This window comes from Ursus arctos, unplaced genomic scaffold (assembly GCF_023065955.2).
Source record: "Ursus arctos isolate Adak ecotype North America unplaced genomic scaffold, UrsArc2.0 scaffold_37, whole genome shotgun sequence".
Classification (NCBI taxonomy): domain Eukaryota; kingdom Metazoa; phylum Chordata; class Mammalia; order Carnivora; family Ursidae; genus Ursus; species Ursus arctos.
The window spans coordinates 18,094,968-18,115,117 of NW_026623053.1; the positions used below are offsets into that span (position 1 = coordinate 18,094,968).

The window sequence follows — 20,150 nt, forward strand, 5'->3', positions numbered from 1 at the left end:
GGGAAATTGAAACTTTACTCTTGCCAGAAAATGATGAGGCACTCTTATACCCCTGCCAGGGTGGAATCAAAGAAGGCTGAATGTGGAGCTGGGACTTTCATCTTAACGGAGTGTGAATGAGATTCCCCCTCCATATTGTCAGTTGCAACCACATGGGGATCTTGGACTTCTAGCATCAAATAGTAGTAATGACCGCATCTCCCCCTCCCCACTGTGATAGTATCAGGGGAAGCCTAGTGGAGTGTCAGCTAAAACAGAAGCATTAAATAAGCTCAAAAGTCAATGGCATTTTTCACATAAATAGAACAAACAATCCTGAAATACGTATGGAGCCACAAAAGACACTGAATAGCCAAAGCAGTCTTGAGAAAGAAGAACAAAGCGAGAGGGATCATGCGCCCGATTTCAAACTATATTATAAAGTTCTAGTAATCAAAACAGTATGGTATTACCATAAAAACAGACACGTAGATCCATGGAGCAGAATAGAGAGTAGATTTTAAAAGTTTCTTTTCACAAGAAAAGAAGTTCTGCAACTATATATGGTGATGAATATTAACTAGACTTATTGTGGTGATCGTTTTGCAACATATACAAATATCAAATCATTACATTGTACAACTGAAACTATATAATGTTATATGTCAATTATACTTCAATAACAAACAAACAGAAAGGAAATAGAAATTTTCTTAGGGAAGAAACAAACATTTTAGAATTAAAAATAATAACTGATGGGGCTCCTGGGTGGCTCAGTTGTTAAGCGTCTGCCTTCAGCTCAGGGCGTGATCCCAGGGTCCTGGGATCGAGCCCCACATCGGGCTCCCTCCTCTGCTGGGAGCCTGCTTCTTCCTCTCCCACTCCCCCTGCTTGTGTTCCCTCTCTCGCTGACTGTCTCTCTGTCAAATAAATAAATAAAATCTTTAAAAAAAATAATAACAAATAAAAAGCTTAGTGGACAGGCTCAAAAGTAGAATGTGGGAGATAGGTATTAGTGAACTTGAAGATAGAAGAATAGAATTTATCCAGTCTGAACAGCAAAGAGAAATAGATTGAAAAAAATATTTACAGACTTTTGGGAACAGGTCCTTTAGGGATCTGTGGGCATATAATAAAAGATCTAACATTTGTGTTAGTGCAGTTCTGTAAGGAGAAGAAAAAGAAGAGGTGGTGGTGACTGAAAACGTATAGGAGGAAATAATGGCTGAAAATTTTCCAAATTTGGAAAAAGACAAACATATTTAGGAAGCTGAGCAAACCCCAAGCAGGAAAAATCTAAAGAAATTTGTACTAAGCCACATAATAGCCAAACTTCTGAGAAATAATGACATAGAAAAAACCTTGAAAGCACCAAGAGAGAAACAGTATGTTATCTGTCGGAGAAAAACCTTTGAATAGCAGTGAATTTCTCATCAGAAACTAGGGAGGCCAGAAATCAGTCCTATATCCAGAGAAAATATCCTTTGGGAATGATGGGGGATCAAGACATTTTCAGAAGAAAGGAAACTAAGAGAATTTGTTGCTGGCAGATTTGACCTAAAAGAATGACTAGAGGAAGTTCTCTAAATAGGCAGAAAATGATAAAAAGAAGAAATCTTAGAGTATCTAGAGGGAACAAAAACATGTAAACCAAAAATATGATTAAAACAGTAGTTTCCTTTTCCTTTTGAGTATTCTAAATTATGTTTGTCAGTTGAAGCAAAAAATTATCACGTTGTTAAATGTATATAGAGGAAATGTTTAAAATAATTACAAATGGGGAAGGGTATAAAGAGAGGTAAGGTTTCATATCACTTGGACTGGTAAAATGATGACATTTGTAGACTGATAAATTATGTTTATATAATGTAATTCCTAGAGTAAAACTAATAAGCTATACAAAGAGATACAGTCAAAACACCATAGATAAATAAAAGTGGATTTTAAAAATATGTCCAGATAATAGGAAGGCAAGAAAAAGAAAACAGAGAAACAAAAGATACCAGAGAGAACAAACAAAACAAAAAACGAAATGGCAGACTAAATCCCTAAGTTAAATGTAAATTGTCTGGGTACACCAATTAAGTGATGGAGATTGCACTGTAGATTAAAAAACATAGCCCAAGTACCTGACTTCAAATATAATGATATTGGAGGTTGAAAACAATAGGGTAAAAAAAGGTATATCATTCAAACATAAATCAAAGAAAAGCAGATTATTAGTTAATATCATTAATATCAGATAAAGCAGACTTTCAAGCAAAGAAAATTATCAGAGGCAGAGAGGGGCATTATATTATGATAAAAGTGTCAATCTACCAGGAAGACATAGCAGTCTTAAGAAGTGTGTGCACCAAAGAATAGACCTGCAAACTATATGCAGCAAAAACTGGAATGAGAAATAGGCAATTCCACAATTACAGTTGGAGACATCACTACCTCTCTAAATAATTGATAAAAACACTTAGAAAATCAGCAGAGATATAGGAGAACTCAAAAACTCCATTAACCAATAGAATCTAGTTGAAATTGTAGAACATTATACCCAACAAAAGCAGAATAAATATTCTTTTCAAGTTCCCATAGGATATATACCAAGATAGAGCAAATCCATAATGGAATCAAATTAGAGATCAATAACAAAGATAGCAAAAAAATCTCCAGATATTTGGAAGCTAAATAATAAAGTTAAAAGTAACTGTGCATTAACAAGAAAGTCTCAAGAGATTTATATATATATATATATATACACATGATCGAATTTATTTGAGAGCAAGCATGAGCAGGCAGAGGGGCAGAGGGACAAGCAGACTCCCCACTGAGTGTGGAGCCCTATGAACATGGGGCTAGATCCCAGGACCCTGAGATCATGACCTGAGCCAAAGTCAAACACCTAACCAACTGAGCCACCCAGGTACCCAGGTTCTTCCCCACCTTTAAAAAACTGAACATGCAACTACCACTCAGCAATAAAAAGGAAGGCACTCTTGATATATGCATCTATAAGGATAAATCTTCAGAGAATTACACTGAAAAAGCCAATTTTAAAAGATTGCATACTGTACAGTTTCCTTATATAACATTCTTGAAGTAACAAAATTATAAAAATGGAAGACAGATTAGTGGTTTCTAGCGTTTCAGGATGGATGGTTCGGATGAGTGTGTCTATAAAAGGACAACATGAGGTATCCTTGTGGTGATGAAAATGTTTTGTATTTTGACTGTGTTAATGTTAATTTTTGCTTGTGATACCGTACTATAGTTTTACAAGACGTTACCTTTGAGGGAAATTGAGTAAAGGATAGATGGGATCTCTCTTACTATTTCTTAAAATTACATGTGAATCTACAATTATCTCAAAATAAAGTTTAATAAAAAATTGTCATCATTAGAGCAAAAACAAAGAGCAATTAAACTTAGTTATAAAGGTAACCTTGAGTGATAATTTATGTAGCTAAATTAAGTGATAATTCCCACAACTAAAGCCACATCAACGACTTTCATGTCTTGATACATTAAAATCTATTGTCGTTTTGTACTTTGAGTGGATTTTTTACCCATTTATGATTTGTAACATTGTACATCCATTATTTGTTCATCAAGTTATGTCGCTCTTCAAATGTTGATACATTTTGCTATATAAATATATATATAATATCAAAATATCTTATATTTAATATTGTCAGAAAAAGGTTTTAGCATTGTGTTAGAAGGTGGAGAAGGGACAGTAAAGTACCCTCCAGACTGAGAAGGCATTTTGAGACTGAAAAACAAAGCAAACCACTCCATACTATTCATACAGTTATATTCAGGGTAACTTGCTGACAGGGGGGATTGGACACTCAAATGACTCAGGTACTATGCAGCTATCCTCTGTCCAATCTGGACCTTAATCCTTAACTTTTATAGAGCGAGGGGCATGGTGGTGAGGTCAAAGTGTAGTTATCTAAAGTGACGTCATCTGTGCACCAGTCATCTCTACTAGTTATCTGAGGTGGAGCCTTCTGTGCATTGCTTTAGGGAAGTCAGAATAAGCCTTCCCACATTCCCGTCAGGGTATCCATTAACCTCCATGGGTCCTGGAACACGTGGCACTGAGGGAGGTCCTTGTGCAGGCATGAACAAGATGGAGAGCCAAACATGGAGTCAGTGTTGTCAGCACTCCTACACACTGGGAACGCGACAGACTCATGGTGAGGGACACACATTTTCCAAATTTCTCATTTTTGCTAAAAGCTTAAATTTTTATTGGCACAAATACTCTTAATGTTTTTATTTGAAATGACAGGATTGCTTCATTCATTTTCAGGAAAATGCTTGCCATACACCCGAAACTGAATGAACAGTTTTATGTTTGTCCTCTCAAATGAAAACCGTGGCTAGTTCAGGTCGCAACTCTGACAAGAGCACATGCGTTTTTCCTCAAAACCACCATCCTACTTCACTGTGGCCACAGAGACACTTTATATATACTTCTCATCTAGTCACGTTGATGTGTACTTAAAAAAAAGATGTGTACTTAAAAGTTGAGATGTAATAAAATTGCATTTTTATGTAATTTTTCCTGCTTTCTGGTGGGCATTTTTAAGGTGCAGATGCCTTGATTCATGCTAAGCTGCCATCAATTTTATTCAATTTAATTTTTGCGCCATTAGTGCAAATTTCAACACAGAGGAAGGGCAAGTAGCCTCTAAATATTATTGAGAGAATAGTTTTCAAGTGTGGAAAGGTATTGAAAAGGTCTTGAAAAGAGCCCTGAAAAGGTCTTGAGCTCTTTAGAGTCTCAGACCGCATTTTGAAAAGTCTTGTTTATCCTTATGTTTCACTTACATGAATCATAATTTACCAATAGGAACTAATTCGCATGTCTGTCTCCCTTAGTGAACAGAATATTCTGACTTTGGCTCTTCAACGTGAACATGAGTTATTGTACTGGCTTGTAATATTCATAGTGACCGCAGGGACTGTGCAGGTGCTATTATAATAAGTCAAGCTGGTTGCTTAATAGTAATTCAGTTTGCTGTGCCATCTCTATCCTCCTGTTAAGTACTAGCAGCTACCAACCCTGTCATTCTTAACCATTTTTGTAGTCCTCCTCTTAGAAAGTTTTGAGCATTGCAGGGGAAATCAATTTACCACAATGAGTGGTTCTTCACTAGTTTAATTTGATAAATTCTCTCCTGAAGGTGCACTTGTGCTTTTCCTTGATAGCAAAGTTGCTGTTTGCTTAGTGATACATTTTCCTCTCTTTCCACTCGGAAGGCTGTATCTTGCTTACTTTTAGGGCAATCGTTTTATTCTGGAGGCTTACGCTGCTGGACACTACTACATGGAAGGAATTACTGTATTGTATGTGTCCTACCATTTGAATGCCTGAAATCTTCTTAATTTCTAGGTGATCTTTGGAAGAAGAGTCGTCAGCTGATTTTGGAAGATTTTATTCATCTTTTAGCAATGACTTCCTGGCTCTAGGTCTATACAGCATAAAGTGATACAGTATGCCCAGCAAAACGGAGGACAAGTGTGATGGGAACTTAATTTTGAATTCTTGTGGTGGACAAATTAACTTGGCAACTGCAAAATCTGCTTTTCTCTAAATACTCTGTTGATAGTCAGGAAATGTGATCAAGTGTATGGAATGGTTGAAGTATATCTGACTAGAAATAAAAGTGGCCAAGACTCAATGTCACCTTATAATTGTGGATCTTTATTTACTGTGTTTGGGTCTTTGTATATTACTCTAAAAAGTCTGTAACATCCACACTCCAGGAGATGTCACTCTTAAGGTTTCATAGTTAATGCTATAGTAATGCTTGCAAATTGATGCTTTAAAATTATTTGAGTTCATTTTTCTGGTGAAAAATCTTTTTGGGGTAAAGGAATAGCCCAATTAAGTGTTATTAAAAGTCAATGGAAATATAATTACCCATAATACCATGCATTCAAGCAGCTATTATTTTAAAAATCTTACCACATTTTCTCGAAAATTTTGTCATGAATGCCTGATTAATTTTTATGCCTTCACCTGTTTTTTTTTTTTTTTAAAGATCTATCCATTCATTTGAGAAAGAAAGAGAGCCCATGTGTGCGTGTGCAGGGGGAGGGGAAGAGGAAGGGGGAGAGAATCTCTAGCAGGCTCCCCACCGAGAGCGCAGCCTGACATGGGGCTCAATCCCATGACCCTGAGATCATGACCTGAGCCAAAATCAAGAATTGGACGTCAACTGACTGAGCCATCCAGGCACCCCAATGCCTACGACTAGTTTTAAAAACAATTTTGTCTTTTACTGTTTGCTTTATTATTATTTATTGATAATGAACTTTATTTTGTAGAATTGTTTGAGAGTACAGAAAAGTTACAAAGGTAGTATAGAGGTCTCCCATATATTACACGTCCTGTTTCCCCTGTTATTAATATGATCATATTGGATTGAAAAGTGGCCCTAAAGAGACATGTTCAAGTCCTAACCCACAGTACCTGTGAATGTGACCTTATTTGGAAATAGGGTCTTTGCAGATATAATTCAGGATTTTCGGATGAATCCTGGATTGAGAATGGGCCCTAAATCCCATAGCACAGGGTCCTTGTAAGAGGAAAATGCTGCTTGAACACACAGGGAAGAAGACCAGGTGACAGCAGGGGCAGAGATTGGAATGATGCAGCTGCAAGCTAAGGAATGCCAAGGACTGATGACAACCACTTGAAGCTAGAAAGAGGCAAGGAAGGATTCTTCCTTAGAGCCTTCAAAGGAGCATGGACCTTCCTACAACTTGATTTTGGACTTCTAGTCTCCAGAGCAGTGAGAGAATACATTTCTGTTCGTTTAAACCACCCAGTGGTAATTGTTATGTCAGCCTTAGGAGACTAATACAGCCTACAGTACCATGACCCAGTATTTATACGTTATTAGTAACTAAGGTCCATACCGCCTTCAGATTTCTTTAGTTTTTATATAATGTCCATTTTCTGTTCCAGGATACCACATTATATTTAATTGTTGTATTTAGTTGCCTTATGTTTCTCTTGGCTGTGACAGTTTCTGAGACTTTGGGGGAGTAGTGGTGAGGTATTTTGTAGAATGTCCTCCAATTGGGATTTGCCCGATGTGCTTTTGGAATTAAGACAACCAAGGTAAAGTGCCATTTTGATCACATCATATCAAAGGTACATATTATCAACATGTGTTATCATTGTTGATGTTAACCTTAATCATCTAAGGTAGTGTTTGCCAAGTTTCTTCACTGTGTAGTTTCCCTTTTTCCCTGTTTTCATACTGTAGTCTTTGGAAAGAAGTCACTATGGGCAGCTCAAGCTTAACGAATGTGGAGTTGTGCTCTACCTTCTTGGGGGCAGAGTGTAACAAAAAAATTAATCTGTATTTGTGCAGATTTGTCTGTTCTTATTTATTTATTCATTCAGTTATTTATATCAGTATGACTCATGGATATTTATGTTGTACTTTGAGTTCTACTTTAATAATACTTTATTATTATTATTATTTTGCTAACATATTTTGAGCTTTGGTTATTAAGAGTTCCTTCAGTTGGCTCCTATGTCTCTTCTACATATCCCATTATTGTGGGATTTTTTTAAACACTTTTTAAAAAAACAGGCTCATTTTGTATATTTCCTGCCCCAGTCCATAGAATCAGCCATTTATATAAGAAACCCTAGTTGCCTATACTGGGAAATGTGATTAGAAACAAGATCTAGGCATTAGGTGTGCTTGTTAGTACAAGCGTGTTGTTGCTTCCAGGCCTTCTCAGCTGACACAGCAAGGAAATATGTTTGGTATACTAACTCCTGTAAATATTTCTATACGTAACCATCTGTGTCTAAATTAAGCTAAACATGAGTTCATACTGATGTCTCCAACTCTATTCCATTACCACATGATCATTCTAATCTCCTCCCTTGCTTTTCTTTAAACTCCCAATCCAACAGGGGTAATCCTGGCCTTTCCCATCTGCCATTCATTTACCTAACTGTTCAGTTCCAGTACAGAAGTGTCAGATTTATGAACCCACATTTCTGTAGCATACAACTTCACCAACTAAAGTACAGTGTTATGTACCATTTCTTTTGCCTCTACTTTTATAAACTATACTCATTTCCAAAACTACTAAGTTCAGCAAATTTCTCCCCTCCCCCTTCAGTGAGGTTGTTTCAGACATTTATAATACAGTTAGACTGTTTTGTTATATTCTGCATTCCATCCTGGGGTTCCTCTTGATTTCCTAAATGATTTTTTAAGATTTGCATACACAAAGGTTCACTCTTTGTGCTCTAAAGTTCAGTAGGTTTTGACAAACGCATAATGTTATATAGCCACAATTCCAGTATCATATAGAACAGTTTCACCTCCCTCAAAATTCACCTATGCCTGATTAAGTTTTATTTTGAAAAAGTTTGAATAAATAAACAATTATAGAAGCCAAACTAACATATACTTGGGGACACTTTATCAAGAATTGATGCTAACTTTTTGTCATACTTGTTTCAGATTTTATAAAATAAAAGAAATTTTAAAAAATAAGTCCTTTTGTACTTTTTTCTAATTCCATTTCCCTTCCTCCTTACTCAAGGGCAGTTACTGTTACAATTGTGGTCTTTCTAGTCCATGATTTTACACTTTAATAGATGTATTTGTGGCACTAAACAATAAGTACTACAGTTCTGCGTGTTCTAGAGACATTTATATAAAGGACACTATTTTGTATGGATCTTTCTAAAACTTGCTTATTATACTGTCAATACTATGCTTCTAAGATCCATCCGTGGTTTATAATTTTTGGGCTTGAATAGCCTTATAGTATTAGTTATATGACTATGCCGTATTTTATTCATCTGTTTTTCTATTAATGAACATTTAGATTGGGCTTTTTTTTTTTTTTAAGATTTTATTTATTTATTCGACAGAGATAGAGAAAGCCAGCGAGAGAGGGAACACAGGCAGGGGGAGTGGGAGAGGAAGAAGCAGGCTCATAGCGGAGGAGCCCGATGTGGGGCTCGATCCCACGACGCAGGGACCACGCCCTGAGCCAAAGGCAGACGCTTAACCGCTGTGCCACCCAGGCGCCCCTGGGCTTTGTTTTTTACTATTTCATATGCTCTGTGAACATTCTTGTACATCTCTCTTTATGCAAATGTATGAGAATTTTCTTGGTATATATAGCTGAAAGTGAAATTACTGGGTCATATGGCATGTACATTTTCTATTTACCTAGAAATGGCCTGCTTGCCTCCTATGTGGTTCCAGGAGTTTCCCCACATTCTCAGCATCCGTTGGAATTGCTATCTTTACATTTCTGCTAATCTGATGGGTATGAAAAGTTGTCTTTCCCAGACTTGCAGAGGCTGTGGAACCAATCAACTCGTTATCTGGGCCACTAGAAACACTTTTGATGGGAGTTTGGGTTTTTACACTAGAGATCATTTGTTAGTTTCTTATAGCTTTTTATTTTATTTTCAAAGGTGTCTGCTTATCCAGGATGTACAAAGTTGTTTTGGAATCTAACTTCACCCAAATTCTCTGTTCCAGTATCTGTGATGAAGGAAACTCTATATCCAAAATATGAGGTAACATGCAGAATGACTTTTCTCTGTTGTTGTTGAATAATTAAATTGTGTAATTGATTATGACATTAAATTTTACTAGACAGTTGTTTTGTAAGTTGTCAGACAACTATTGCCATAATTAAGAAAGACCGAATGGTACTATAGCATTGTACTTATTCATATTACTTTAGCCAGTCGAGAAGATTATTCTGTTTTCTTTTTGAAAAAATATTTTATTTGACTGCGGTTCCAAGATATAGAACTACTCAGGTTGTTTAGAAGATCTTCATGTCATTTGCATTTGCTTTTTAAAGTGAACTTTTAGTTAATTTAATGTTTAAAAAAAGCTTAACATCGACCAATACAGTTATCACTGTTTTTTCTTCTTCCCTTAAAGTGTTTGCTCTCATTTCGTGTTATATTGATTATTTTAAAACTTAGAAAAATCAAGAGAAGAAAACCAAGTTCACCTGTTATTCTTCTGCAAGGCAATTACTGGCTATTGTGGATAATGCTGCAATAAACATAGAGGAGGATGTATCTTTTTGAACTAGTGTTTTGCATTCTTTGAGGAATTATCCAGTAGTGGAATTACTGGATCATCTGGTAATTCTATTTTTAATTAAAAAAAATCCCTATGCCCACTGGGAGACTCAAACTCATTACCCTCAGATCAAGAGTCACATGCTATGCTGACTGAACCAATGAGGCACCCCTCTATTTTTAATATTTTGAGAAACCTCCACACTTGTTTTCCATAGTGGCTGCACCGGTTTGCATTCCCATCAACAGTGCACAAGGATTCCTTTTTCTTGGGTTGTTCAATGTTAAGTATTTTTTCTTGAGTCAATTGATAAAGTGTATTCTTACAGAAAGCCATCTATTGGACTGAAATGTATAAATTTTATGCAGTGTTTGTGTAGTCTCTCTAGTCTTAGTCTCTATTTCTAATGTTGCTATAATTTTCTTTCCATGTCTAATCATATTTTTGAGAATTTTTTCTTTCCAAAAAATAGTTTTTAGAAATGAGTTTAATTTTTTTGTCTTCTCTCATTTTCAATTACAAATGCTTTAGTCTCTAATTGTCAAATTACTATACTGAGCCCAGTATAAAACCATATTTAATTTTTTTTAGCAGGGTTTATAATGTAGGATCCCTTAGCTATTAGAAATCATGGCCTGTCAGTCAGAAAAACAAATAAGTTCAATCTACCGTCTTTGACCAAAAAAACTTCTGAATTTTTTCAATTTTTGCCCCTTTGAATTTTTTTTTACTTCTCTTTTTGAAAATTTTTGTTGTTGTTGGCTTCCTGCTTTCTATAGAAAGTTGACATTTCTATTGGGTATTTTTCTAATTTCTTGTGTTGATTTACATTTTAATGAATTTCTTTATTTTTCTTCATTTTAAGTAATATAAGTACTTCCTGAATTTTCTTCTATGTAAGAGTTGATCTTATTTCATAAATTTTTATTTATAGTGTGTTCATTTATTTTCTAAATTTCTATTGTCATTTTCATTATCTCTTTGATACATGATTTGTATGGGAAGGTGTTTTTTAACACTGTTTTGATTTGGCATTATTTTGTTTTAATTCTATTCTGTATCCTTATTAACATAAGAAAATATGTTCTTTAGAATACCAGTCTCGGAATTTATTGGTATTTGCTTTATGGTTTCCTACATGTCCCAATATTGTCTATTAATTCAATGGTGTTATAAGTTGTGACCATTTTCACATTGTGGCAGCACTAAGCGGAGCATAGTCTTTCCAATCCATCTTGGATATGACTCCCACTTACTTTCTGGATAATCTTAGTTTCTTCAAGTCTCAGGTTTTTGTATGTACAATAGGTGTTCTGAGAATTTAGTGAGAGACTACATAGCGTATTGCCTAATGAATAATAAGTGCTCAATTAGGAATAGATATAGCCATTGTCATATTATTCGTTCTTTGGTGGCATATTTTTTCATTTAATCTATAAAACACTGTGTGCAAGGGGGGGTGTCTGGCTGGCTCAGTTGAACGGGCATGTGACTCTTGATCTCGGGGTTGTGGGTTCAAGCTCCACGCTGGATGTAGAGATTACTAAAAAAAATAAATAAGCTTAAAAAAATTAAAAATAAAATAAAAAACACTATTGGGGATTTTTCAGCAGTTGTGTTTTACCGATTTCTTCATGTATTACCTGCAGTTTTTACTTTATGTAATTAGAAGCTGTTTTATCTTTATTATGAATTTAGCAATGTTTTACCTTTATTATGAATTCTGCCTCTTATCAATTTTAAATGACCTACTTCAGCTTTTTTAATGCTATAATTCTACTGTAATATGGCTAGCCCTGTGTTCTTTTCTGTTTGCATTCAAGAATATTTTCATTTTAATCCTTCATTGTTTTTCTTTGTTTTTGCTTTGTTTCAGATAACCATATAAGTAGCATGTGGTTAATTTGGTCTTATAATAATAATAATAATTATTATTATTTTGTGGTTTCTATCTTTTTAAATTTTTCTTTCTATTCTCTCTTTTGTTAAACCACCATTATTTCCTTTGGCAGTATTACTGTTTTTGCTGTTCTGAGTAACAAGGCCAATTAAAATCACTTAAGAACTTGCATGAGTAGTATATGAATACTTTAGTGTAGAAAAAATTCAAATGATACAGCTGTGTATGACACAGAGACTTTCCCCACCTTGAATGCTGTCCTTTCCCAGTTCTCTTCTCTCTGAAGTTAACGATTATTAAATGCATTGTATGTATCCTTTCAGACATTTTTTTTTCATTTATATAATCCAAATACATGCAAATTAATGTTTTTACGTGTGTGGAATCATGTAATCCATATTATTCTGCATCTTGAGTTTTTTGGTTAAAACATACTTCTATTGATTCTCATTTATTGAATATTTATTATGAGCCGGAGACTGTGCCAGGCACTTCATGTGTGTTATCTCATTTGACCCTCCTATGAACCCGGAGAGGTATGAATTATGTCCCCATTCAAAAAAAGTCCCCTTCTCCCCATTTGTTCTGTAACCCTTTTCCTTATCTCTTCCTGGTGCTGAAAGCCACTAACCCAGTTTAGAAGGGTATATTAATTATTTATTGCTGCAGATCAAATTATCCCCAAATTTAGCAGTTTAAAACAACAAACTATTATTACCTCACACAGTTTCTGAGGATCTGGAATCCACAGTTTCTAGCCTAACTGGGAGGTTCTGGCTCAAGATGTCTCATGTAGTTTTAGTCAGGATCTCAGCTGAGGGTGTATCATTAAAAACCAAAAACCAAAACAAAGACCACCTTCCCATGAACCACGCTTGCACATACATCTTTGAATACATATGTGTATTTTTCTATTTGGAATTCCTGGTCAAAGTATATGTGTAATTTAAATCTTGAAAGATTGTTGTACATATTTGCATTTCCTTTTCTTAAGTATAGTCTAAACATTTCACTTACTTAAGAAGATAATATTTTTTGGGGAAAAATATATAATGAGTTACAGTAAGAAGGTTCATAACATAAAGTATATAAAAGATTACCTTAGTGTAAGATTGGAGAATATTAATTTGCATAAATAGGCATGGCATCCATGAAAATGTGATGCTCACATCTCCTTCAAGAGAATCTGTTGACATAAGGTAGAAATATCTCTTCGGCTAATGGCCAACACGGAAGCCAAATTGTGGGTTTGGGCCAAATACTAAGGCTGTAGCTGGACTCTTGATGTGTCTTTGGTAAATGTTGTCTCTACTTCTACCTTTTCAATACATTTCTCTTTTGATAATAATGTGTGCTATGAAGTAACAGTGATCATCGGGTTTTTAAAGTATAATTTAAAACTGTTATCTTTGTATTACAGAGTGTTCAAGCAAGCAGAATTTTAACTGAGAGATTTTCAGCTGTAAGCAAGGAAAGTGTCACTATGTTAAATCAGCGTAGCAGAAGTTCTAGGGTATGTACAATTTTTATTCTAAGTTGTGGGTCGGTTGCTTTATCTGCCTACAGCTCAGATATATTATTTCTAGTAGTTCTGGAAATTATTTCTTGGTGCTTCCTCAGTCTGGGAAATGCCTCACAACATTCACTAGTGGTGTCTTCGTGGAGGACACATTTCCTCTTTTTCAAATATGTTGTCTTTGTAACACTCAGAAGATGTTATTTACTAATTAATAGCAGAATATCTGCTGTGAATTTTCCTAAAATTTTGAAAATTTCTGGTCTTGCACTTATTTATCACTTATTGCCTAGGTCTTTTTTTTTTTTTTTTAAGATTTTATTTATTTGACAGAGAGAGAGACAGCGTGAGAGGAAACACAAGCAGGGGGAGTGGGAGAGGGAGAAGCTGGTTTCCTGCTGAGCAGGGACCCCGATGCGGGGCTCGATCCCAGGACCCTGGGATCATGACCTGAGCTGAAGGCAGACGCTTAAGGACTGAGCTACCCAGGCATCCCTATTGCCTAGGTCTTAAATGATTAAAGAAACATGTTTGTGAATGTTTGGACCAAATGGGCGGGTTGGTTATGGCCATGAAAGAGTAAAACTGAATTCTCTCAATGGTGATTAGACTCATGCTCATGACTTTGTTATCACTGTAGTGTATCCAAGGAAGCTAATTAAATAATAAACATAATTGGAGAGAAAAGAGATAGCGATTGAGAGAAGTCGAGAGAAGAAGGAAAGTATGAAGTATACATAACTGGTTTAATAAATGTCCTGAATTTTATGGGGGACAAACAAGAAACAGTTTTATTTTTCTCTCATTAGTGCCTTCAGGCCTCTCCTCCCCTTGATGATATCTTGGGATTCTGAATGGCACACAGCAGAAAGTCTTAGTGCCTTGGGACAACTCAAATCGTATTCTAGTCAGTTAACTAGGTTATAGATATGTCTTTGACTCCTCCTTTATCTCCCATATAGTTAGGTAATACCTTCTTTTTTTGAGGAAATAATGTTTCTAATTAATATAGATCACTTTTTATTTTTTTATTTTTTTGCTGTTTTCCTTATAGCACTTACTAAATCTCTGTCCTTATGTGTGTTTCATCTTTTTATTCCTCACCAGCCTGGGGTCATAGCATTCTTCATCACTGTTTTATCCATAGCACCAACAGCAGTAGCCATCATACAAAAAATAACTGAACCAACGAACGTCCCTTTCTAGTCAGAATGCCATTTATACTTTCTGGACTATTGCAGTAGCACTACTTACACCTACCTGTCACCCATTCCCATTTTTAGTAGAGGCTTCTTCCAATCCATCCCCCTACTGCCTCCTGCTATAGTCTTAAAACACAGGCATAATTATGTCACTCATGTCTCAAACTGAGGAACGCCACCTACCAAATAAAGTCAAATTGCTTCATTGAGCCTCATAACCTGGCCTCAACTATACTTTCTATCTTACCTCCCATTATACTAATGCTTTTGTGTCACCTCCACATAGCCTGTACTCCACCTGCACCCGAGTCCTCGGGGACGGAAACCCCCTGCATTTTGACATTTCTCTGGGCTTGTTTAGGCTGTTTCCTTGGCCTGGAATATTCTCACCTCTATCTCAGGCTATGGAGATGTTGCTACCTTTCACAGGCCAGCCCTGTGCTAACTCTTTCAGCTAGTCTATCCAGGTGCCATCCCACTGAGAACTGACCTCTCCCTACCGTACGTTCTCTTCACACAGGATTCAGTCATGCCATCTTGTCAGTGCCACGGCAGCTTTGGATTACAGTTATTTCTCTCCTTCTGTTTCCACCATTATTGATGGTGATTGAGGATATGGAACATGTCAATTTTTTCTGTACTTTCTACACTATCTAGTATAGTAGTATTTCCCAACTCTTTCAATATAATAGCTCTCACTGTGAGTGATGGTGTTTTTATGGTCTGGTGGAATGAAGGGTTGAGGTTGCTTGTATTTAGAGGTGACTGTTCAGAGGACAGTAGCTGCTTCACGTCCCACTAGTGCAGCCTCACTGCTGAGGGGATTCATGGGTCAGGATATTTACGGCACATTCATACACACCTGTGCCACTTGCACCAACCAGAACACTTTGGTAAGTGTTTGTTGTATCAAGTTGAATTTTAAAAAATAAGATTGTTTCTATTATTATACAGTTTTCTAAATTAATTGATGGATTTTCAGTTCTGCTTCTCTCTGTGAAGTCAGTGACTTCAAAATCAATAAGAATGTGTATTTCAATTAGCATTGCTGCATTTCGTTAATTTACCTAAGCAGTTATCATTAGTCAATTGTTATATGATATTTTACTTTACCAAATAGTATCTATAGTCAATGCATATTTATCATTTGAATATTTCAGGTTTTTTTCCTAAGAAAATCTGCATCATTTGAAAATATCCAAAAATGTTTCAGTACACCATCTCCACAATTAAAGGTATGATAATTTTTTAGTTCTTATTATTCAAAGAAAACGTTTATGTTTCTAGTAATAACCACTATTGATGCTTTTTTTGTTTGCTTTCCTGAAATAATGTAGTCAGTTGATTCATTCAGAATTGATTAAATGTTTGGATTCAAGAGTGTATTTGGCAGCTCCTGTAAAATTGGTTGGTGGTGCCAATTTAAGATTTTCAACAGCTCTTGGGAGTATCTCCTGTTCATAGTTTGACTTTACCTGGCATATTATAAATCAAGTTATTATGATATTGACCTACATTTGTACTGGGCTCACAATTTCAAAGCATTTTCATGGATACTATTCCAGTCTGGTCTTGAGCTTTACAGCGTTCTGAGAGTAGAAAGGCGAGACAGATATTACCCTTGTTTTATGTGTGAAAAAGCAAAGGTCAGAAAGTGATAAATGGCAGAGCTAGAACTTCGGCCCACACCCTCTCTTACTAAATGCAGTGTACTTTCCTCTGCACCAATAATCCACAGGTTTTTGGAGCGGCTGGTTCTTACCCTCCGTGGCAGTGACATCTAGCTTCCAGCTTTTGTTTTCTCTCTGAAATCTTACGAATCTTTCTTGATTCTTTGTTACTTGCTTGTAACTTGCTTTTAACCTGCTTCATATTAGCCTGCTTCCTATGTCATTTCTGACATTCTCTTTTCTTACTGACCTTTTGATTCCTCTGTTTTATATCCCTGTACAAGCACACTATCCTTAAGATTTTTTTATTGGCCTATAATTGACATATAGCATTATATTAGTTTTAAGTGTACAACATAATGATTCAATATTTGTATGTATTGCAATATGATTGCCACAATAAGTCTAGTTAACATTCATCACCAGACATAGTTACACATTTTTTTTTCTTGTGATGAGAACCTTTAAGATCTACTCTCTTAGCAAGTTTCAAATATACATACAGTATTTTAAGTATAGTCACTATGATGTGTTACATCCTCAGGACTAATTTATTTTATAAGGGGATTTTGTACCTTTTGATCATTATTACCCATTTCATCCATCACCCATTCCTTGCCTCTGGCAACCACCAATCTATTTTCTGTATCTACAAGTTGTTGTTTTTAAGATGCCACATATAAGAGAGATCATGTAGTATTTGTCTTTCACTGTCTGACTTATTTAACTTATTTATTTTACTTAGCATGATGTCCTCAGGGTCCATCCATGTATATACACACACACATATAACATTGTCTGTATCCATTCATCCATTAATGAGCACTTAGATTGTTTCTATATCTTAGCTATTGTGACTAATGCTGTAAGGAATTAGGGAGTGAAGATATCTCTTCAAGATCCTGATTTCATTTCCTTTGGTATATACCCAGAAGTGGGATTGGATCTAGGGTAGCTCTATTTTTAATTCTTAGAGGAACCTCCATACTGTTTTCCGTGGTGGCTGCACCAATTTACATTTCCGCCAGTAGTGCACAAGTTTCCTTTTCCCCATAGCTTTGCCCACACTTGATATCTCTTGTCTCTTTTATAATAACCATTCTACCTCCTTATTTTTTGTGTATCTGTCATAGGTTTTTGGGTTTATGGTTACCATTAGGTTCATATATAACACCCAAAGTAAATAGCAATCTATACAAATTTGATGACCATTTAAGTTCAAGCACATTCTGAAGAAAAAAAAAAACCCAAAAAACAGAAAAATAACTTCTTTTTCTTTTTCCCTTTCTTTTCCCTTTTTACTCCCTCCTCCACATTTTATGCATAAGTTGCCATGTTTTACATCTTTTTATTCATAATTTTTTTATGTCTAATTCTGGCCATTTCTGTTCCACTTAAAGAAGTCCCTTTAAAATTTCTTGTAAGGATGGTTTAGTGGTGATAAAGTCCTTTATCTTCTGTTTGTCTAGGGAACTCTTTATCTTTCCTTTAAATCTGAATGATAACTTTGTGGGGGTAGAGTATCCTTAGTTGTAGGTTTTTTCCTTTCAGCACTTTGAATATATTATGCCACTTTCTTCTGGCCTGTAAAGTTTCTGCTGAAAAATCAGGTGTTACCCATATAGGTTTTCTCCTGTAGGTAACTTTTCGTTTCTGTCTTGCTGCTTTTAAGATTCTCTCTTTATCTTTAACCTTTGACATTTTAATTATTATGTGCTGTGGCATGGGCCTCCTTGTTTGGAACTCTCTGTGCTTCTTGGGCTTGGATGTCTATTTCCCTCCCTAGGTTAGGGGAGTTTTCAGTTATTATTTCTTCAAATAAGTTTTCTACACCTTTCTCTCTCTCTTCTCCTTCTGGGACCCTATCATATGAATGTTTGTTTGCTTGAGGTCGTCCAAGAGATCTCTTAATCTATCCTCATTTTGAAAAATTCTTTTCTCTTTTTGCTGTTCATCTTGAGTGTTTTGCATTACCCTGTCTTCCGGGTCACTGATACATTCTTCTGCATCTTTAATCCACTGTTGATTTCCTCTACTATGTTTTTTATTTCCATGATTGTATTCTTCAACTCTGATTGATTCTTTTTTATATTTTCTATCTCTTTATTGAATATTTGATTGAGTTCTTCCACTCCTTTGTCCAGCCCAGTGAATACTTTAGGATCATTACCTTAAATTCTTTATCAGGCATATTGCTAATCTCCGTTTCATTTATTTATTTTTCTGAGGTATTTTTCTTGTTCTTTCTTTTGGAACATATTCCTCTGTCTCCCCATTTTGCTTGACTTTCTGCCTTTGTTTCTATGGACTAGATGGAACAGCTGCTTCTCCTAAACTTGAAGGAACGGTCTTGTGTACAGTGTTCCCTGTGTTGACTGTGTGTGCTTGGTGGCTTTTGCTGGCTGGCTGGATCTGTGGCTGTATATGCCAGTTGCTCTTTTAAACCATGGCTCTCTACAGAAAGAAGAAAATAATAATAAAATAACAAAAGAAAATAACAAAAGAAAAAAGAAAACAGAGAAAAGAAGGAAAAAAAGAAGAAAAAAGAAAAAAATCCCAAAAGGACAAAAATAAAAGCAAAACAAGACAAATAAAAAATAATTAAAAAAAATTAATGAAAAATAAAAAAAACTAAAACAAACAAATGAAAGTCCTGGTTTATTTTCTGTGCCCCAGCTGGTGTGGACTTGTGGACCCTGGGCTTACTGAGGTAATAAGCTCACTGTGATGACTGGACACACCAGTTACGATATCCAGACCCTGCTCCTATCTGGACTTTTAAGGTGGGGGACGGATGTAAAATGTGTTGTTCTCTAGTTCCTCTGACCTGCAGAGTTTTCCAAAGCTCCTCCTCCATTTGGTAGAGTTCCAGTGTTGTCTCTTTTATATGCTAGCTGCTCTTTTAAACTGTGGCTTTTTTTTCTGTGTCCAAGAACAGATGAATCTGTTTTCATTTCCTCAGTACTATCCCTCCCCAGTGGTGTTTGCAGGATCAGGGGTGGAGGTTCCCTCTGTTACTATGTCTCCATCTCTCTTGCTACTCTTTCTTCATCATTCGATCTTTGATTGTTCAGAAGCTGTTCAGATAGCCCTCAGTTCTTCAGGAGAAATTGTTCTGTAAAAAGGTATAATTCGGTGTGTTCTGTGGAGGAAGTGAGTTCAGGGTCTTGTTATGTTGTCATCTTGGATGGGAACCCCTCCCTATAATAGCCATCCTAACAGGTTTGAGGTGATATCTCATCGTATGTGTTTTTTAAAAATTTTATTTATTTGAGAGAGAGAGACACACAGAGATAGTGAGAAGAGAGCAAGAGCAGAGAGCAGAAGGAGAAGCAGACTTCCTGCTGAGCCTGGAGCCTGATGCAGGGCTTGATCCCAGGACCCTGCGATCATGACTTGAGCTGAGGGCAGACACTTAACCAACTGAGACACCCAGCTGCCCCCTCATTGTGGTTTTGATTTGCATGTCCCTGATGATTAGTGATGTTGAACATCTTTTTATGAACCCATTGACCATTTGTATGTCTCTGGGGAAAAAAAATCCCTATTCAGTTGCTCTGGCCATGTTTTAATTGGATTTTTTGATTTTTTTTCCTATTGAGTTGTAAGAATTGCTTATGTATTTTGGATATTAACCCCTTGTCAGATAGATGGTTTGCAATATTTTTCCTATTTTATAGGTTGCCTTTTCGTTTTACTGATTGTTTATTTTGCTGTGCAGAAGCTTTTTAGTTTGATGTAGTCCCACTTGTTAATTTTTGCTTTTGTTGTTTGTACTTT

The 20,150-nt window shown here is 35.9% G+C and overlaps 1 protein-coding gene across 1 annotated transcript in view; it reads left to right on the top strand.

Moving 5' to 3' along the window:
* Positions 1–20,150, top strand: part of TTC6 (tetratricopeptide repeat domain 6) — a 190,640-nt gene that overhangs the window by 98,885 nt on the left and 71,605 nt on the right. The window contains exons 8-10 of the mRNA XM_057306418.1: positions 9,455–9,559; positions 13,403–13,495; positions 15,861–15,935. Coding sequence (XP_057162401.1) covers positions 9,455–9,559; positions 13,403–13,495; positions 15,861–15,935 — 273 coding nt within the window. The remainder of the gene's footprint in view (positions 1–9,454; positions 9,560–13,402; positions 13,496–15,860; positions 15,936–20,150) is intronic.